We start from the raw sequence: 22,386 nt of genomic DNA on the forward strand, positions 1-22,386 counted from the left end.
TTAGTCTCGCGCGTGGCCGTGAGCGCGACGCTCGTTCTCTTTCCTTTCTAATGACAATGGAATTGTCCGGTTGGAATATTATTGAAGATTTATGATAAAAACATCCTAAAGATTGATTTTATACATCGTTTGACATGTTTCTACGAACTTTAATTGACTTTTCGTCGGGACTTTGTGCCCGCGCTTTGTGCATTTGGATTACTGGACTAAACGCGCAAACAAAAAGGAGGTATTTGGACATAAAGATGAACTTTAGCGAACAAAACTAACATTTATTGTCTAACATGGAGACCTGGGAGTGCCATCAGATGAAGATCATCAAAGGTGAGTGATACATTTTAACACGATTTCTGACTTTTGTGACACCTTTCCTTGGTTGGAAAATGGCTGTATGGTTTTCTGTGGCTAGGCGCTGACCTAACATAATTGCATGGTGTGCTTTCGCCATAAAGCCTTTTAGAAATCGGACACTGTGGCTGGATTAACACGAGTCATGATGGCAGTCAAATTCCACGTGACCATGTAGTCACGGTAATTAGGCTTCTCCAAGCTCTGATACTGCTGATGGTCATTAGTAGTCTACAAAACTTGCTAACTGCCGGGTACTCAGCACTCTACGGTCCCTCTAATCCTTCTGACATCAGTGCAAATGTATTTGAAAACGTGTGACCCCATAGATGTGTACTCACTCGGTCTCTGGTGAGAGTCTGGGTTCGGTTCTTGTGGATAATCTTGATGTACCCCGGGGGCTGGACCCAGGCCTCTCCGTCCACCTGCACCGGCACGCCCTCATCCCCGAGGATGGTGATCTTCACTGTACGACACTGCAATAGGAGAGCAAATGGGGAGAAACCTTCAACCGGACAGTACGCTATGAAACCAAGAAAATTGTATAAAAAATCTCAAGGATGATCAATGGAAACAGGATGCACCTGAGCTCAATTTCGAGTCTCATAGCAAAGGGTCTGAATACTAATGTAAATACATTTGCAAAAATGTCTAAAAACCTGTTTTCCCTTTGTCATTATGGGGTTTTGTATGTAGATTCAAAAGGAAAATCTATTTTAGAATAAGGCTGTAACGTAACAAAATGTGGAAAAAGTCAAGGGGTACGAATATTTTCCGAATGCACTGTTCATTAGAATAACACAACGGCCTGCACACTGTATATGCTTCCATTTAAAAGGGATAGTTCACCCAAATTACAAAATTACGAATTGGTTTCCTTACCCTGTAAGCAGCCTATGGACAAGGTATGACAGCAATCCATGATTTGCTTTTGTTTACCTGGCCACTGTTTCCAAATGCAAACTTTTTAGCATTTGTGGTCCAAATCCAATGCAAGTCAATGGATACCGTGGATTGCTGTCATACCTTGTACATAGACTGCCTACAGGGAAAGGTAACCAACATTTTATTTCGTGATTTTGGTGAACTATCCCTTAAAAGAAAATATTGAAAATGTTTTCAATTACTTTGGTGCATTTTACAGGTGTAAGTGGTATAATTTCAAAACTCTAAGTACAAAACTGATAACACTTGTAATGCCCCCTGTATTCTGTTCAGAACCTATGATTGTGCATTCATTGGAGCTCAACACATCTTTCACCCCTGAGTCATTCATGCAACATTTATGTTTTCCATTAAATACCATGAGAACATTTTGTTTAATTCAATAGCAAAAAATGCAAGGTACATTTTCTAAACAATGCTTTTTGCAGTGTTTGAAAAGGAATAGTAGATGGTAAATATAATTTTCCATACTGTATTTGGGTATAACTTGACATTTTTCTTGACATTTTTTTGTTTTGCAGACCACATTTTTAATGCTTTGTTTTCAATGTCAGGTTGAGAGCAGGTTGAGAATTATTTCAGTCTTACAGTTGAATTATTCTTACTGAATACAGAACACCCGAAGGACAAATCATAAAAAAAGGGGTATTGTATTGCAGTAGGCTACAGTATAACGGTATTGCGGTAGCACGGTGTGTGTATGCCATTTCTGCCCCATGTAACAATGTATAAAATCTAATTTTCTATGTGACTTTTCAACTGAGATGATGAGTGGAATATATTGCTATATATAACCCAGGTATTTCATCAGTGCATTGTACACTACACGATCATTCGAAATGGTAGCAGATAGGACAAAGTGGAAAAAGTCACTATCTGCTACCATTTCGAATGATGAGGCTGTAAATAGTACATCATCCTCCATCAGCCTGCACCACAAAAGATGGAGGATGATGTACTATTTACAGCCTCATCTATATATGATTTGGTTTCACGTTCCAACACAAATGCATGCCAATTGACACATTTATGATGTAAGAATATAGAATTTTACAGTGTTCAGCAGTTATATAAAAGTGATAAAGCCCTTGAAGCCGGTGTTTGGAGGATATATTGGCACGGTTGTTAGGAATTGTGAACAACTGAGTTTAAATGTATTTGGCTAAGGTGTATGTAAACTTCCGACTTCAACTGTAGTCCCGACACAAATCTAGGGATGCTACCCAAGCCGGCTGGTCGTTTGTTCTATCAATTCGGTTGCTAGAGACGTGACCCAGTCGTTCGTTCTAAATGTTCCATTGACATACTAGCTGGCAACGTTCTTAACTTCTCTAGGATAGGGGGCAGCATTTTCACATTTGGATGAAAAGCGTGCCCAGAGTAAACTGCCTCCTACTCAGTCCCAGATGCTAATATATGTATATTATTAGTAGTATTGGATAGAAAACCCTATGAAATTTCTAAAACTGTTTGAATCATGTCTGCGACTATAACAGAACTTATTTGGCAGGAAAAACCCAGAGGACAAACCATTCCAATCAGTTTTTTGTTGTTGAGGTCACTCTCTTTTCAATGGGCTTCATTGGGAATCCAGATTTCTAAGGGACCTTCCTGCAGTTCCTATCGCTTCCACTGGATGTCAACAGTGGAATAATAATTTTATAAGCCATAAAATGCCCATTCTTCCTATTTCAACTCAGCACTACAACAAGCACTGCAGCAGTAATGAGTAGGAAAGTATATGGATGGGTTCTGACTCCTGAACTTGAAATATTGAGTGCCATAGTCTGATTTCTAAACCAGAAGTTAATGGTTATCTGTAGGAGGAATCACATGGTTGCAGGCACTGATAAGGTTGGAGAGATGTGGTTAAGTTAAGAATGGGGGCCGAGGTCAGGTCACATTAAGGGAGAAGGAACAGTTTATTGTTCGCATGGCTTAACTTCCTGCCTAGCAATAAAGTTCGAGAGAAGGAGGATACTTCACCTAAATTGGGGTATATATATATACACTTGTGCTGGTGGCAATATGTCTTTGTCTGTTCAGCTGTTCGAGCCTTCGGGTGAACAAACTTTTGAGTTTTACCCGGTTAATTTAGAACCTAACATTATCTATAGGCTTGCGTTGTTATTATTATTAGCGGCTTGGGTCTTTTTAATATTGAGGAATATTTAACTTTCTCTGTTCATAGGAGTAACAACATGAATTTGTGCATGAGGCAGAAATAATACGGTGCGACTCAAGTTTCACCATCAGCTAGAAGACGGCGTCCCTTTTTGGTAAGTGTCAGTGGAGGAAAGGGAGAGTGGAAGGATGTTGAGAGGCGGATCCTCAGTCTGCTGCTCTCTCCCTCTGCTGAGACTGACCATCAGATGCAGGCACCATCAGCCCAGTAAAATACAATTTAAAAGCGAATTATTTAAATGTATACTCACTCAGCTGTGCCTCACAAGTAAAACAACAACGGATCCTTTACCGGTGTGATCATATAGCCTACGTCAAATTTTGAAATATATATATTTTTTAAATGGCCCAAACAACAATGCATTGGGCAGGGCAATTCAAGCAAAGCCAATATGCGGTGATAAAGTATTGGGCATATAGCTTACTACACAAACCTCATTGCTACGGTACGGTTTTTAATTGGTCATGTTAAAAAAAATCTGAGTGGTAGATCTCAGCTTGCATTTTTTTACTAGGAAAGTGATCTTGAAAAGTTTGGTGACCAATGTTCTAGAGTTTTCCCTGTTAACACTATCCAAGTTACCCTTTGCTGTAGCAATTATGATCGAATCAATGCAATATTAGCCACTTTCAATGCAACATACAGGAACAAAACTAACTCACTAGATTTTGTTTTCGGCACAACACATTGGAATAAGAATGCATTAGCACGCACAACTCCGCCTGTACTCTACACAGACCGGTGAACTGGACTTTGTTTACAGAATGTGCAGTCGTGAGTAGATTCACTTGTTTTGAGATCAAAGCGAGAGCTGCATGTAGCCAGGTGTGCACATTTTGTTCATATCCTTTGCTAGTTAGTAAGTTACAAGCCCAGTTAAAGATAATTTGTAGTCAGCAATAGGGGAGTGATTGCTTCCTACAAGAGCACAAAACATGTACATTTCTAGACTTTGAAAAGCGAGTCAGTTAAAAAGCTTTTTTTTTTGCTTAAAGGGGAGGTGTTCTATTTTGAGACAGGCTTGAATAAGCTAAGTAGCCAATAGGCAAAGGGTAGCATAATTTGTCTGATTCTCTGTGCTAATGATATGCGAATAATAGTATATTTTATTTTGTAAAGTGGTTTCATGCATCAAACAGCACAACAACATTTTGCCTACTTGGCCAATGTTAAAACTTTAACATGAAGTGGGTATAGCCTCAGTGTTCACAATAAACGTGCTCTGGAAGTTGCACAGAATTTTCACAACGTTCAAGTTTGCACTCAGCAGACCTGACATTTGCTCAATGACAAAACAAATTAGAGGGAACATTGGTGGTAGGAGCCAAGGGAACTGGTTTGTGTCAAGAACTGCAGCTCTGATGCGTTTTTCACGCTAAAATGTCTCCCGTGTGTATCAATAATAGTCCAGCACCCAAAGGACATCCAGCTAACTTGAAACAACTGTGGGACGCATTGGAGTTAATTTGGCCAGCATCCCTGTGGAACGCTTTCGACACCTTATTGAGTCCATGCCCTGACGAATTGAGGCTATTCTGAGGGCAAAGGGGGGTGTAACTCAATATTAGGTGTTCCTAATGTTTGGTATACTCAGTGTAGTTTGATATCTGCTGAACACTGAAATTCTATATTTTTTCCTCAAATGTATCAATTTGGCACCAATTTATGTTAGAAGGTAAAACCAAATGATATATGAATGTGGCTTCAAGCAGAGAGACAGACAATACTGTATCAGTTGACAAGTCACGTCGAAAAGGTGATCTTGTACAATGTTGGATGCGGCAGAAATGGCATACCACACCATGCTACGTTTTTAGTCGCCAACTGCTTTACAATACCCTTATTCCTGATGATTTGTCCTACGTATGTAATGTCTAAAGATAATGAAACCTGCCATTGATTACAAATTATCAAATAAATAGTTTTCTGTCAAGAACTGTATGAAAATGATATTTACCATCTACTATTCTTTCTATTAAGGACTTCAAAAAGAACAGTTTTGAAATGTGTATCTTGTATTTTTTGCTATTGGATTAAATGGAAGTTAACATGACTAAAATGGTAAGCCTATTATATCTGATGTATTGGTGACTAAATGAAAATGTTCTCATGGTATTTCACGGAAAACATACATTTTCATGAATGACTCAAGGGTGAAAGCACAATCAAAGGTTCTGACCATAAAGATAGGGAGCATTACAAGTGTTATCAGTTTAGAAATTGGTACTTAAGAATTTTGAAAATATACTACTTAAAACTGAAAAGGCGCACTAAATTAATTATTGAAAAAACTAACAAATGACAAGAAAATCATATCAAAAGTAATGTGAATATTGCACAAAGATAAAACATTTTGCTAAAAGTATTATTATATTATTGATCAATTGACTATGACTTTTTAAATCATCCAGTATTGCTATCTGCAGCATTAGCTCCAGGTAAATGCTGCAATTCTTCAGCCATTCCTGGACCTGTGACCAAAACTGAGGGACAGTATGGACAGTGTCGTTTTGCGTGTCAATTCATAACCCATCTGCCATGGAATCGAACATTTCTTCCCAACTATTTTGGAATCTATATGGCACATCTGTCCATTTTTTGGTCCTTAAATGAAACTGGTATATTTTTATTCATCACAATTTTCTTTAACCAATTTTGGTCTTTAATGCAGGGCCGACAGACAAGTTCCTTACTTTTCCCCCTTCCACGCGCCTCTTCCATTTTTGTGGTAATGCTGCAATTACTTGGTTGTAATTTTGGGTAGAGCATACATTTCCATATATTTGTGTTAGCTCCATGTGTGACATAAGTCCACCAGTCCTATTTATGATATCATTTACAAAGATTATAACTTTTATTTAAATGTATTTTTATTGAAAAATAAAGTTTTTTATCAATTAGTATACTTGAGTTTAATCACAATATTTGTTGTATTATTTCTTCTGTCTTTTCTGGTGGATTAAACTGAAATTGCAACCAACTTTCTATGGTTTGTTAAAAAAAATAACTATATTTTGGAGATCATTTTGTTTTCAAATAACCGAAAGTGAGCAGCTGTAATCTGAAAATGGAAAAAGGCCATTCTTGAACATCGAATGAGACATTCTTACTAATTTGCAAGAGAACCAAATTGGTTTAAGTATAACTTTTGTATGACTGACACCTTGAGTGAGAGGTCTAATGCTTCAATATTTAATCATTTCTCCACTCCGAATTCATATTCATTACATAAATAGGCCCTTTAAATTTAGTCTGTCTTGCCATTCCCAAAAAATTGAATATTTTTTGCTCATATAATTTAAAAAACAGGTTGCTAGGTGTAGGCAAAACCATAAGCAAATAGGTAAACTGTGATGTGACTAAAGAGTTAAATCAGGCAGAATTTTCCACAAATAGACAGCTATTTTCCTTTCCATGGCAGACATATCTTATCTAGTTTTGCTAATTTTCTATTAAAATGTATTGGAGTGAGATCATTTCTTTCTTTCGGGATATGTATACCGAGTACGTCCACATCCCCGTCAGACAATTTTATTGGTAAACTACACGGTAATGTAAAAGTTGTCTTTTCTTGTGATCGAATACATAATATAGTACACTTATCACAATGTGGTTTTAATCCAGAGAGGTTCGAAAAAGTATCTAGATCGTCTATGAGGATGTGGAGGGATTCCACACACTCTGAGTTCGTGAAAATGTTGTGTGTGTTACCTGTGCGATACGGTGGTGCTGCAGGTTGATGACTCTGGACACAGCCATTTGAATGCTGCCAAACACCGCCACCACCTCCAGGATCTTATCGTCAAAGGACGGCGCCGTGAACGTCTGCAGGGAAGAGGACATGTCATTATTTACATAAACTGACGGTACAAAACATTAGGAACACCTTCCAATTATTGAGTTACACACCCTTTTGCCCTCAGAAGAGCCTCAATTCGTTGGGGCATGAACTCTACAAGGCCCATGTTGACTCCAATGCTTCCCATAGTTGTGTCAAGTTGGCTGGATGTCCTTTGGGTGGTGGACCATTCTTGATACACACAGGAAACTTTTGAGTGTTCTTGACACACTCAAACCGGTGTGCCTGGCACCTGCTACCCTACCCCACTCAAAAGGCACTTAAATATTTTGTCTTGGACATTCACCCTCTGAATGGCACACATACACAATCCATGTCTCAAGGCTTAAAAATATATCTCCCCCTTCATCTACACTGACTGAAGTGGATTTTTCACCTGGATTCACCTGGTCAGTCGGTGTCATAGAAAGAGCAGGTGTTTCATATGTTTTGTAGACTCAGTGTATATGCCAAATATATTGTGCAGAGCTGTGGTCGAGAGGCAACACTCCTCGGCACGTCACATATAAGGTATTCACACCCCTTGACCTATTCAAAATGTTGTTGTGTTACAGCCTGAATACATGGAATTATGTTTTTAGACATTCATTCAAATTAATAAAAACTAAAAGCTGAAATGTCTTGAGTCAATAAGTATTCAAACCCTTTGTTATGGCAAGCCTAAATAAGTGCACACTGTGTGCAATAATAGTGTATAACATGAATGACTACCTCATCTCTGTACCCCACACATACAATAATCTGTTAGGTCCCTCAGTCGACCAGTGAATTTCAAACAAAGATTAAATTACAAAGACCAGGGAGGTTTTCCAATGCCTCACAAAGAAGAGCACTTACTGGTAGGTGGGTAAATGTAAAAAATCTGTGAGCAGTTTCCGTCCTCTCCGGCAACTGAGTTAGGAAGGACGCCTGTATCTTTGTAGTAACTGGGTGTATTGATACATACTTCAAAGTGTAATTAACAACTTCACCATACTCAAAGGGATATTCAATGTCTGGTTTTCGTACTTTACACATCTAACAACAGGTGCCCTTCTTTGTGAGGCATTGGAAAACCTCCCTGATATTTGCGGTTAAATCTGTTTGGTCCTTTGCCATATTTGACTTGGTAAGCAGATGTTTACTCTTGAACTTATTCTGGCTTGCCATAACAAAAGGGGTTGAATACTTATTGACTCAGACGTGTTTTTTTCCCCAAATTAATTTGTAAACATTTTGAAAAACATAATTCCACTTATATTATGGGGTATTGTATGTAGGCCAGTGAAAAAAAAAAATCTAAATTGAATTGATTTTAAATTCAGGCTGTAACACAAAAATAAATAAAGTCAGGGGGTGTGAACATACTGTGCCTTCGGAAAGTATTCAGACCTCGACTTTTTCTACATTTTGTAATGTTACAGCCTTAGTCTAAAATGGATTAAATAAAACAATTTCCTCAGCAATCTACACACAATATCCCATAATGACGAAGCGAAAACCGTGTTTTTAAAATGTTTGCAACTTTATTAAACACCAAAGACAGAAAAACCTTATTCACACCATTTGCTATGAGACTCGAAATTGAGCTCAGGTGCATCCTGTTTCCATTGACCATCCTTGAGATGTTTCTACAACTTGATTAGACTCCACCTGTGGTAAATTCAATTGATTAGACAAGATTTGGAAAGGCACACACCTGTCTATATACAGTGCATGCCAGAGCAAAAACCAAGCCATGAGGTCGAAGGAGTTGTCCGTAGAGCTCCGAGAAAGGATTGTGTCGAGGAACAGATCTGGGGAAGGCTACCAAAACCTTTCTGCAGCATTGAAGGTCCCTAAGAACACAGTGGTCTCCATCATTATTAAATGGAAGAAGTTTGGAACCACCAAGACTCTTCCTAGAGCTGGCCGCCCGGCCAAACTGAGCAATCGAGTGAGAAGGGCCTTGGTCAGGGAGGTGACCAAAAACCCAATGGTCACTCTGACAGAGCTCTAGAGTTCTTCTGTGGAGATGGGACAACCTTCCAGAAGGACAACCATCTCTGCAGCACTACACCAATTAGGCCTTTATGGTAGAGTGACCAGACGGAGACCACTCCTCAGTAAAAAGCATATGACAGCCCGATTGGAGTTTGCCAAAAGGCACCCAAAGGACTCTCAGACCATGAGAAACAAGATTCTCTGGTCTGATGAAACCAAGATTGAACTCTTTGGCCTGAATGCCAAGTATGACATCTGGAGGAAACATGGCACCATCTCTACGGTGAAGCATGATGGTGGCAGCATGATGCTGTGGGGATGTTTTTCAGTGGCAGGGACTGGGAGACTAGTCAGGATCGAGGCAAAGATGAACGGAGCAAAGTAGAGAGATCCTTGATCAAAACCTGCTCTTGAGCGCTCTGGACCTCAGACTGGGGCGAAGGTTCACCTTCCAACAGGACAACGACCCTAACCACACAGCCAAGACAAGTCTCTGAATTATCTTGAGTGGCCCAGCCAGAGCCCGGACTTGAACCCAATCAAACATCTCTGGAGAGACCTGAAAATAGCTGTGCAGCGACACTCTCCATCCAACCTGACAGAGCTTGAGAGGATCTGCAAGCTTGTAGCATCATACCCAAGAAGACTTGAGGCTGTAATCACTGCCAAAGGTGCTTCAACAAAGTGCTGAGTAAAGGGTCTGATTACTTATATAACTTTGACATTTCCGTTTTGAAATGTTTAATAAATTAGCAAAAATGTCTAAAAAACATTTTTTGCTTTGTCATAATGGGGTATTGTGTGTAGATTGATGATAGGGAAAAACATTTTAATACATTTTATAATAAGTGTGTAACTTAACAAAATGTGGAAAAAGTCAAGGGGTCTCAATACTTTCCGAATGCACTGTACACACTGAGTGTACAAAACGTTAGGAACACCTTCCTAATATTGAGTTCTACTCCCTTTTGCCGTCAGAACAGCCTCAATTCATCAGAGCATGAACTCTAAAAGGTGTCGAAAGCATTCCACAGGGATGCTGGCCCATGTTGACTCCAATGCTTCCCATAGTTGTGTCAAGTTGGCTGGATGTCCTTTGGGTGGTGGACCATTCATGAAACAGTTGAGAGTGAAAAACCCAGCAGCATTGCAGTTCTTGAGACACTCAAACTTGTGCGCCTGGCACCTACTACCATACCCCGTTCAAAGGCACTTTAATCTTTTGTCATGCCCATTTATAATTATTATGAATCCCCATTATGCTGCCACAGCAAAATTAATGCAGTTTATACCATTTTAAAAACATTACAATACATTCACAGATTTCATAACACACTGTGTGCCCTCAGGCCCCTACTCCACCACTACCACATATCTACAGTACTAAATCCCTATTTGGTAGGAAGTTTACATTCACTTAGATTTACAGACAGATTATTTAACTTATAATTCACTGTATCACAATTCCAGTGGGTTTACATACACTAAGTTGGCTGGGCCTTTAAACAGCTTGGAAAATTCCAGAAAATTATGTCATGGTTTTAGAAGATTCTGATAGGCTAATTTACATAATTTGAGTCAATTGGAGGTGTACCTGTGGATGTATTTCAAGGCCTACCTTCAAACTCAGTGGCTCTTTGCTTGACATAATGGGAAAATCAAAAGAAATCAGCCAAGACCTCAGAAAAAAAAGTCTGGTTCATTCTTGTGAGCAATTTCCAAACGCCTGAAGGTACCACGTTCATCTGTACAAACAATAGTACGCAAGTATAAACATCATGGGACCAGGCAGCCGTCATACCGCTCAGGAAGGAGACGCGTTCTGTCTCCTAGAGATGAACGTACTTTGGTGCGAAAAATGCAAATCAATCCCAGAACAACAGCAAAGGACCGTGTGAAGATGCTGGAGGAAACAGGTACAAAAGTATCTATATCCACAGTAAAACGAGTCCTATATCGACATAACCTGAAAGGCCGCTCAGCAAGGACGAAGCCACTGCTCAAAAACAGCCATAAAAAAGCCAAACTACGGTTTGCAACTGCACATTTGGACAAAGATCGTACTTTTTGGAGAAATGTCCTCTGGTCTGATGAAACAAAAATAGAGCTGTTTGGCCATAATGACCTTCGTTATGTTTGGAGGAAAAAGGGGGAGGCTTGCAAGCCGAAGAACAACATCCCAAACATGAAGCACGGGGTTGGCAGCATCATGTTGTGGAGGTGCTTTGCTGCAGGAGGGACTGGTGTACTTCACAAAATAGATGGCATCATGAGGCAGGAAAATTATGTGGATATATTGAAGCAACATCTCAAGATATCAGTCAGGAAGTTAAATCTTGGTCACAAATGGGTCTTCCAAATGGACAATGACCCCAAACATACTTCCAAAGTTGTTGCAAAATGGCTTAAGGACAACAAAGTCAAGGTATTGGAGTGGCCATCACAAAGCCCTGACCTCAATCCTATTGAATATTTGTGGGCAGAACTGAAAAAGCGTGAGTGAGCAAGGAGGCCAACAAACCTGACTCAGTTACACCAGCTCTGTCAGGAGGAATGGGCCAAAATCCACCCAACTTATTGTGGGAAGCTTGTGGAAGGCTACCCGAAATGTTTGATCCAAGTTAAACAATTTAAAGGCAATGCTACCAAATACTAATTGAGTGTATGTAAACTTCTGACCCACTGGGAATGTGATGAAAGAAATAAAAGCTGAAATAAATCATTCTCTACTATTATTCTGACATTTCACATTCTTAAAATAACGTGGTGATCCTAACTGACCTAAGACAGGGAATTTTTACTAGTATTAAATGTCAGGAATTGTGAAAAACTGAGTTTAAATGTATTTGGCTAATGTGTATGTAATCTTCCGACTTCAACTGCATCTACAGTACTAAATCCATGTGTATGTAACGGGCGTATGTTATTGTTATTCTGTGTGTGTGTGTGTGTGTGTGTGTGTGTCTGTGTGTGCGTGTGTGTGTGTGTGTTTGTGTGTGTGTGTGTGTGTGCATGTCAATGTTTGTGTTGCTTCGCAGTCCCGATGTTTTAATCTGTTTTTTAAATCTAATTTTACTGCTTGCGTCAGTAACTTGATGTGGAATAGAGTTCCATGTAGTCATGGCTTTATGTAGTACTGTGTGCCTCCCATAGTCTGTTCTGGACTTGTGGACTGTGAAGAGACCTCGTCTTGTGGGGTATGCATGGGTGTCTGAGCTGTGTGCCAGTAGTTTAGACAGACAGCTTGGTGCATTCAACATGTAAATACCACTCGTAAATAAAAGTAGTGATTAAGTCAATCTCTCCTCCACTTTCAGCCAGGAGAGATTGACATGCATATTATTAATGTTAGCTCTCTGTGTACATCCAAGAGCCAGCCGTGCTGCCCTGTTCTGAACCAATTGCAATTTTCCTAAGTCCTTTTTTTGTGGCACCTGAACACACGACTGAACAGTAGTCTAGGGCCTGTAGGACCTGCCTTGTTGATAGTGTTGTTAAGGCAGAGCATTGCTTTATTATAGACAGACTTCTCCCCGTCTTAGCTACTACTGCATCAATATGTTTTGAACCCTCTGAATGGCATACATACACAATCCATGTCTCAAGGCTTATTTTTTTAACCCATCTCCTCCCCATCATCTATTTAACAAGTGACGTCAATAAGGGATCATAACCTTCACCTGGATTCACCTGGTCAGTCTATGTCATGGAAAGAGCATGTTTTATACACTCATATCTCATACGTGGTTAGTCACACATGAACACAACGCTGACTTGGGGGGGGGGGGGGGGGGGGGGTTCGATGTGAAATGGGTTAGATTTGTGCTGGGGGTATTCTGGTTTTGTAAAGGGAAAGGGATAAATAATAATAATTATTATTATAAAAATATTACTAATACATGCGATTTACATAACAAAGACCCAAAAAGGCTTAATAAAATTCAAAACAAAAATGTGGAGGAAACATGTGAGCACTGTTACAATGTCATGTAATCTTTATGTGTTAAGAGTTATAAAAAAAAAAGATCCAGCTGCCTATGGAGTCATATTGTACTTATGCAACAACAACACAAAGAGAGGCTTTGGATGACACTTACATCATCCTCTTTGGTCCCGCCCCAGAAGTTGGTGCCGCCTGCATAGCTTGGGATGTTCAGGACAGCTATGCCCTGCAGGCTGGGGAGGGGGATAGGCCTCCCGTCGCACTAAACACACACACACACATACATTATCATACGGTAACAGAACAAAACGGTCTGCATATGTTCGGTTACAAACTCCCACAACCACAATAACACCACCAGACATGAATTGAAAAGTCTAAAAACGGATATGCCAATCCCAGATTGCCCCACGGGGTTAGGGTCAGGGTAAGAGTTACGGTATGACAGTCAAGTCTCTTTAGTGTATGGCACACTGAGGCGCATGACACAGATGAAATAGTATATGACGTTCATCATTGTCCGTTTTTGTCTGTTGAAATTTCAACGCATCTCTGCTTTTGTTGACGGATGAGTTGCGCACGTACAAAGGCGAATATATTGTTCTTTGTTGGACAAGTTTTTTTGTTGGACAATTTCAACTAATCGCCATTGTCATTCATCCAGCAACGGACGACACCCATTGAAAAACCATTGGCTCCACCCGGAATATTCAGACAAAATCTCAATGTGGCCGTACCCTTAGTTGCACCAACTCGTTGTGTTTTCTTACCTCCAACAATACCTTCTGCTCTAGGTTCTTGTAGGTGCGATGCAGCAGCTCCTTGGTGCCCAGAACCCCGTACCACATCATGTTCTTGGTGCGACTCCTGAACACAAACCGAACCACAAATTAACACAGTGACCGAGCCACAACAAACACACAAAGAAATGTACTTTATGTTCAACAAACAAAGGTTAGGCTCTTTGTGGAGAGCAGTAGCACAGAAATGAAAGACAATGCTACTCTAAAGTACAAAACACACCGCTGCCACTCACTGCATTTAGCCGTTGGTCTTTGCGGTGTGTCTGAGCTATAAACAGTCTCTCCAGGATTTGGGGTGTTCCAAAAATGCTTGATTTTGCTGCGGCAATACAGACATTTCGCGAAGATTTTTGTCCAAATAATCACAAAAATTGGGACTCATTTCCTACAATTCTGAGCATTTTGCCTTGGCTAACACTGTGTTCTTATGCTCAAACATTATAAGAAAATCAAAGTGGGCCCCAATCGGTGTGCCCTTCTTGCCCGGTCGGCCAAGACAAAAATACTCCTGAATGAATCGTTTTTTGAATTTTCGACGATCCCCGACTGTCTAGGTTTTAATTAGGTGATTGTTATTTCAATAATCTTTTCTACATACTTTATATGAAATTGTTGTCGTACAAGTTTACACTGAAAGCGTTTTTCCAATCCCAAAAGTTCATTTCTAAACTGTTTCGTTTATTTTACAGTTTTACACTGACCCAGACTAGACCCCATGAGAACCCAGACCCAATCTATCAAGACCCAGACCCTGTGTATTGAGACCATGACCAGACCAACACTGTATTTATGCGGTCTCAAGACAAAGACCACGAGATCAGACTCCATCTCTGCTTATCACCCTATCCAGTACTGTGTGTATCTGGTTTAGCTAGCAGACAAGAGGCTCTGCCTCGTTCCTCAGTTACCTGCACTTCTCGGGATGCTCGTCCCGCTTATTGTTGAAGTCCAGTGAGATCTTAGCATCCAGGCCGATCCCAAAGTAGTTGTTCATCACGCATTTCTCAGTGTAGCAGTCACTGAAAACCAAACACAGTACAAGGTCACTCACGACTCTGGTGCAAAAGGTAGATGATGATGATGAGGTTGGGCTTAAAGGGACAGTTCACTTCAAACGCATGGGGAAAGCAGAAACATGGAAAGAGGAAGGCAAAACTCATTTTTAATACACCACTAGCTAGTTCAATCCATTTCCACTAGCATTGCTCCATGCCCCAAAGACGCTGGTCAGGAGATTCTTGACGTTGTTTAATAACCAGCTAAAAACCTACAAAACGGTTTGGATGAAATGACGACACCAAAAGGTAAGTTGGAAAATAATCTACATCCTAAAAAGTGAACTAAACCTTTAAGGGAAGGAGGAGAAAGACTGAAACGGGACACTCACAAGGTCTCTGGGTCGCAGCTGAAGGAGTCAGCGTTGACCAGCAGTCTGCTGATGACTGAACTGCTGGAGAGGGAGCCAGAGATACCAGCCCTGAGACCTGAACACACACACATAAACACACACACACATTTAACACATACTGAACACTGACAGATAAATGAGCACAGAGAGAGCAAAATTATATCACAGGAATATAAAGTGTAATATTGTTAAAAGTAGGTGTTAATTCTTTTCGGTGCACTAGAGATGAGCGACTAACCATAATGTCAGCTATTTTTCGTTTTTTATCCAACGTTGGTTCAATTATTTGAATTCAATTTTCTGTGAGTTCAATGAGCTCAATGTGCGTTTCTCTAGAGATGAATCAGATCATGCCAAAACTGTGCGTTGTCTTTGGGAGCTGTAGTGTCCTACAGGCCAATGTTCTACATAATTATCAAGTTTTCTGGGCTACCCTAACTACAATGACCATAATCCATTGCGCGGATACTAGTCTGGTCTGTGTTTCTTATTCGCCTGCTACGTAAGGGACAGAAGAATGCGGATCATGAGGGGATGCATTATTTACAGTTGAAGTCGGAAGTTTACATACACCTTAGTCAAATACATTTAAACTCAGTTTTTCACAATTCCTGACATTTAATCCGAGTAAAAATTCCCTGTCTTAGGTCAGTTAGGATCACCACTTTATTTTAAGAATGTGAAATGTCAGAATAATAGTAGAGAGAATGATTTCTTTCAGCTTTTATTTCTTTCATCACATTCCCAGTGGGTTGGAAGTTTACATACACTCAATTATTATTTGGTAGAATTGTCTTTAAATTGTTTAACTTGGGTCAAACGTTTCGGGAAGCCTTTCACAAGCTTCCCACAATAAGTTGGGTGAACTTTGGCCCATTCCTCCTGACAGAGCTGGTGTAACTGAGTCAGGCTTGTAGGCCTCCTTGCTTGCACACACTTTTTCAGTTCTGCCCACAAATTTTCTATGGGATTGAGGTCAGGGCTTTGTGATGGCCATTCCAATACCTTGACTTTGTGTCCTTAAGCCATTTTGCCACAACTTTGGAAGTATGTTTGAGGTCATTGTCCATTTATAAGGTCCCCTGTGGCTCAGTTGGTAGAGCATGGCGCTTGCAACGCCAGGGTTGTGGGTTCGATTCCCACGGGGGACCAGTGCAAAAAAAGTATGAATGTATGTACTTGTAAGTCGCTCTGGATAAGAGCGTCTGCTAAGTGACTTAAATGAAATGAAATGAAATAAGACCCATTTGCGACCAAGCTTTAACTTCCTGACTGATATCTTGAGATGTTGCTTCAATATATCCACATAATTTTCTTTCCTCATGATGCCGTATATTTTGTGAAGTGCACCAGTCCCTCCAGTCCCCCCCGTTCTTCACGGTTGGGATGGTGTTCTTTGGCTTGCAAGCCTACCCCTTTTCCTCCAAACATAACGATGGTCATTATGGCCAAACAGTTCTATTTTTGTTTCATCAGACCAGAGGACATTTCTCCAAAAAGTACGATCATTGTCTCCATGTGCAGTTGCACATGGCTTTTTTATGGCGGTTTTGGAGTAGTGGCTTCTTCCTTGCTGTGCGGCCTTCCAGGTTATGTCGATATAGGACTAGTTTGACTGTGGATATAGATACTTTTGTACAGGTTTCCTCCAGAATCTTCACAAGGTCTTTTGCTGTTGTTCTGGGATTGATTTGCACTTTTCGCACCAAAGTACGTTCATCTCCAGGAGACAGAACGCGTCTCCTTCCTGAGCGGTATGACGGCTGCGTGGTCCCATGGTGTTTATACTTGCATACTATTGTTTGTATAGATGAACGTGGTACCGTCAGGCATTTGGAAATTGCTCACAAGAATGAACCAAAACCAGACAATTTTTTTTCTGAGTTCTTGGCTGATTTCTTGATTTCCCCATGTCAAGCAAAGTTTGAGTTTGAAGGTAGGCCTTGAAAGACATCCACAGGTACACTTCCAAGTGAGTCAAATTATGTCAATTAGCCTATCAGAAGCTTCTAAAGCCATGACATCATTTTCTGGAATTTTCCAAGCTGTTTAAAGGCACAGTCAACTTAGTGTATGTAAACTTCTGACCCACTGGAATTGTGATACAGTGAAATAATTTGTCTGTAAACAATTGTTGGAAAACTTACTTCTGTCATGCACGAAGTAGACATCCTAACCAATTTGCCAAAGCTATAGTTTGTTAACAAGAAAATTGTGGCGTGGTTGAAAAAGGAGTTTTAATGACTCCAAGCTAAGTGTATGTAAACTTCCGACTTCAACTGTACTTTGAAGAACTACTAAAAAGGGGATTTTGTCAGACAGCATAGGCAGCAGTTCTATAGAGATGAGATGATTACGTGGAATTAAATAATATAATCAAACAAAACAAATGTAATATACACCAACTGAAATATTTTATTAAAGTAAAGTAATGTGAATAACTGATGGTTGTTAAGTGATAAACAGCAATGGACAGTCACTACTATCCTGGGACTTTTATTAATTGTTTTATTCTGTGTTGTTACAGCATTCAACCCACATAATGCATAGTGCATTTGTTTAAAAAAGATATTGAAAATTGTGATTTGTTTTTTATAATCGAACCGATTTCAAAAAGCACTAATCGCACAGCACTACAGTAGTGTACAATAGTGTCCAAGGGAGTAGGGGTTGATTTGGGATTAGGGAACTGAGTGCCCTCTGTACAGAGCTGGTGAGAACTTGTGCCCTTACTTGGGTAGAGGATCTTGGTGTTGAGCATCGGCATGTTCTCGCGACTTCCTGTCTGGGTGGGAAGTAACGCAGAACTGCCCAGTGACAGACTTCCTTTGCTGATGAGCTTCTCACAAGGAGTCTTGGACACTACAGGATGAAACAAAGACACAGAAAGACATGAGACACTGGGATCTTGATTAAAGGCCCACTCCTTAAATTTGAAAAACAACGCACATTTATAAGTGATAATCTTCAATACTAAATTGGCACGCATCTTTAATTAAAATCATCTGTTTCGTCTGGGCCGTGTTCATTAGGGCATGCAATGAAAAACAATTTAAAAGGTGATCCTTCCCTGGTTGGGACTGTTTTCTTATGTTTGGTACCAAATTAACACGACCCAGGTTAGGAGACTCAGGGTTCAATGACTAACCTCTGCGGACTGGATGGCTCCTGGTGCTGTTACAGGCGTTCCCGCTGTAGGACAACTGCAGAGACAGCTTGTCCTGTTCTTCCTCCTCCTCCTCCTCCTCCTCCACCCCCAGAGCAAACACCTCCTGAGTCTGTGCATTCTGCTCGTCCACCGCTGATAGAAGAATGGAGAGAAAGACCGTTCAGCAACAAGAGCAGGTATGTTGGAAAAGTAGAGGTAAAACCGCTCTCTTTTGGATGAGTATAGATAGCAACTATATTATATTGGGGTCGGGGTACGTCCATTCCATTTCGCGTCACTCAATTCAGGAAGTTAACTGAAATTCCTATTCCAATAACTATCATACGGGCGACAAGCCTGACTGGCCACAAGATTGCCCAGGAGTCCTGCTCTACTGTTGCAATGCTTATGGCATTGAAGTTTTCGCCTGTCCTCTGTTTTTATGTAACATATGAAACATCAAGTATGCCAAGTCGGTCAGTGTAGTCTACTATGTTTTTTATTTATTGTTTTTTTACCACATCAGACAAAAACTTCCCTTACAGGACAAATAACCTTACTGTAAATCTAATTTCAATATTCAGAATTGCTTTTCACGGAAGTCTGAATTAGAATTTCAGTTTACTTCCTGAATTGACCCATACCAATTAGAACAGAAGTAGCGGTAGGAAGATAACATCTCACCTTTCTCAGTGTGCTCGATTATCTGCCTGATGGCTTTCTTCAGGCTGTTGGCTCTCAGCATCAGCTGTTCCCTGGGTTTAAAGATGGCCGTCAGGGGCCTGGGGGAGCACGGGATGGCGGCAGGTGCGGGTGACGATGGCACCAGAACCCCCTCGCCCTCCTCCTGCTCCTCAGCGATGGTGGGGGGGGGCATCATAGTAGATGCCTGCGCCTCCTCGTTGAGCGTCTTCAGCAGCGAGTCCAGCTTTTCCTTCAGAACCCCACACTGCAACCAACCGACCAATCAACACGGATCTGATTCACTGGATTAGTGCAAACATGGCTGGAGGGAGTTTCCACCATATTTCCTATACCAGTCATTTACATAAAATCAGTGAAGGGATGTCAGCAAGATGAGATAATTGGTACAAAGCCATGGTTCCTCAAAGCTTACCTTCTTGGCCATAGCCTCTGACTCCTCGGAGCTCTCCTTGTTCTTCTCGTAGGCCTTCCCCACTCGAGCCACAAAGTCCTTCACTGTCTCACACAGTACCCTACGAACATGCACAACACACGCACAACACACAACCCAGTCAGGGCAACGGAAACCTACACCTAAAGAAACGGTATGGACTGCGCAGACAGACTGATTGAAGCGACAGACATACTTAGCGGAGGAGATGACCACCGAGTGCTGATCTGAAGTCAAGATCTTGGACAGGTGGGCCGCCACAGAGTCTTCGTAGGTCAGAATCTGTTGCACCTGCGGCACAGGTAACAATCAAGGTCAAAAACAGGCTAGTCTTCAGGAAATGTGTCTTGAACTGCAGAGCATCACCACCTATAGTGCAACATACAGTGCATTTGGAAATTATTCAGACCCCTTGACTTTTCCACATTTTGTTACATTACAGCCTTATTCTAAAATTGATTCAATCGTTTTTTTCCCCCCCATCAATCTACACACAATGCCCCAAAATGACAAAGCAAAAACAGGTTTTAATACATTTTTGCAATTATAATTATTAAAAAAAATGGAAATATCACATTTACATAAGTTTTCAGACCCTTTACTCAGTCCTTTATTGAAGCACCGTCGGCAGCAATTACAGCCTCAAGTCTTTTTGGGTATGACAGATATGGCAGCTCTGCATCTAGCTCCTAAGCAACTTTGCAGTATTTCGTTTTTTTCTGTGATATTTGTTACATAATTAGGCCAGAAATGTTTTTGTGTTATTACATACAGACGGAAAGAACTTTTGTATTTCAGAGTGGCGGTAACTCACCAGGAATACGACTTTCCCGAATTGGAGCTTTGTTCATACCCCCCAGGGCAATTGAACTTATTCTACAGGCAGAAACTCAAACAGGAAGTACCCGTGCTATGGTCTATTCAACGCTGGTGTGACCAATCGGATTCCATGCTTTAAGATTGTTTTGCTCATGCGGACTGGGACACGTTCCGGGTAGCCTCTCAGAATAACATTGACGAATACAGAGTTCATCAGGAAGTGTATAGGAGATGGTGTACCCACTGTGACTATGAAAACCTACCCAAACCAGGAACAGTGGATAGATGGCAGCATTCGCGCAAAACTGAAAGTGCGAACCACCGCATTTAACCGTGGCAAGGTGATTGGGAATATTGCCAAATACAAACAGTGTAATTATTCCCTCCGTAAGGAAATCAAACAGGCATAACGTCAGTAGAGACAAAGTGGAGCCACAATTCAACGCCTCAAACACGAGACGTATGTGGCCGGGTCGACAGACAATCACGGACTACAACTGGAAAACCAGCCACGTCGGGGACACCGACGTCTTGCTTCCGAACAAGCTAAACACCTTCTTCACACGCTTTGAGGATAACACAGTGCCACCAACACAGCACGCTACCAAGGACTGTGGGCTCTCCTTCTCTGTGGCCGACGTAAGACATTTAAGAGTGTTAACCCACGCAAGGCTGCCGGCCCAGACGGCCGTCAGAGCATGCGCAAACCAGCTGGCTGGAGTGTTCACAGACATATATTAAATCTGTCCCTATCCCAGTCTGCTGTCCCCACTTGCTTCAAGATGTCCATCATTGTTCCTGTACCCAAGAAAGCATAGGTAACTGAACTAAATGACTATCGCCCCGTAACACTCAGTTCTGTCATCATGAAGTGCTTTGAGAGGCTAGTTAGCTTCTTATGGCTGCAGGGCAGTATTGAGTAGCTTGGATGAAAGGTGCACAGAGGTGCCCAGAGTAAACGGCCTACTCCTCAGTCATAGTTGCTAATATTTGCATATTATTAGTAGTATTGGATAGAAAACACTCAAGTTTCTACAACTGTTTGAATTATATCTGTGGGTATAACAGAACTCATATTGCAGGCAAAAACCTGAGAAGTTCCACTTCCTGTTTGAATTTTTTCTGAGGGTGGCAGATTTTCAACCAAGCTCTCGTTGAAATTACAGCGAGATATGGATGAGTTTTCACTTCCTATGGCTTCCACTAGATGTCAATAGAACTTTGTCAGCCCCCCTAATGTGAAGGGGGGCTGAAGGAGACAGGAATTAGTCACCACTGCTACGAGCTGACCATGCTTTGACCACGCGCATTCACGTGATAGGCAGCTCTGACCCATCTCTCAACTGAAGTCTATGTAATTCTCCGGTTGGAACGTTATTCAAGATGTATGTTAAACAGGTCAACATTCTCAAGGCCAGACGGATAACCAGGACGTGTACTCCGAGCACGCACTGACCAACTGGCAAGGGTCTTCACTGACATTTTCAATCTGTCCCTGGCAGAGTCTGTAATACATACATGTTTCAAGCAGACCACCATAGTCCCTGTGCCCAAGAACACCAAGGTACCCTGCCTAAATGACTACCGACTCGTAGCACTCAGGTCTGTAGCCATGAAGTGCTTTGAAAGGGCTGCTCATGGCTCACATCAACACCAGCATCCCAGAAACCCTAGACCCACTCCAATTTGCACCAAGTCTAGGTCCAAAAGGCTTCTTAACAGCTTCTACCCCCAAGCCATGAGACTGCTGAACAGCTAATCAAAAGGCTACCTCAAAAGTCATCCAGGAGCATCATATTAGCTCTGTTCTCCAGGGAAGGGGGAGACCGCT

At 41.1% G+C, this 22,386-nt stretch overlaps 1 protein-coding gene and 1 non-coding gene across 7 annotated transcripts in view; one reads left to right on the forward strand and one right to left on the reverse strand.

Annotated features, from left to right (window-relative positions):
• The window catches only part of LOC129832473 (diacylglycerol kinase delta-like), an 89,304-nt gene that overhangs the window by 12,309 nt on the left and 54,609 nt on the right, over positions 1–22,386 (reverse strand). For all 6 annotated transcript variants that reach the window (XM_055896568.1, XM_055896570.1, XM_055896567.1 and 3 more), the window contains 11 exons: positions 19,933–20,027; positions 19,719–19,818; positions 19,286–19,550; positions 18,602–18,754; positions 18,187–18,315; positions 15,433–15,529; positions 14,954–15,064; positions 14,013–14,109; positions 13,397–13,504; positions 7,190–7,303; positions 690–824 (listed from right to left, as the gene is read on the reverse strand). In XM_055896568.1, coding sequence (XP_055752543.1) covers positions 690–824; positions 7,190–7,303; positions 13,397–13,504; positions 14,013–14,109; positions 14,954–15,064; positions 15,433–15,529; positions 18,187–18,315; positions 18,602–18,754; positions 19,286–19,550; positions 19,719–19,818; positions 19,933–20,027 — 1,404 coding nt within the window. The remainder of the gene's footprint in view (positions 1–689; positions 825–7,189; positions 7,304–13,396; positions 13,505–14,012; positions 14,110–14,953; positions 15,065–15,432; positions 15,530–18,186; positions 18,316–18,601; positions 18,755–19,285; positions 19,551–19,718; positions 19,819–19,932; positions 20,028–22,386) is intronic.
• On the forward strand, positions 16,530–16,605 carry trnaa-ugc (transfer RNA alanine (anticodon UGC)). The gene has a single exon. It is a non-coding gene; the product is annotated as a tRNA-Ala (tRNA).

Source organism: Salvelinus fontinalis, chromosome 33 (genome assembly GCF_029448725.1).
Source record: "Salvelinus fontinalis isolate EN_2023a chromosome 33, ASM2944872v1, whole genome shotgun sequence".
Classification (NCBI taxonomy): domain Eukaryota; kingdom Metazoa; phylum Chordata; class Actinopteri; order Salmoniformes; family Salmonidae; genus Salvelinus; species Salvelinus fontinalis.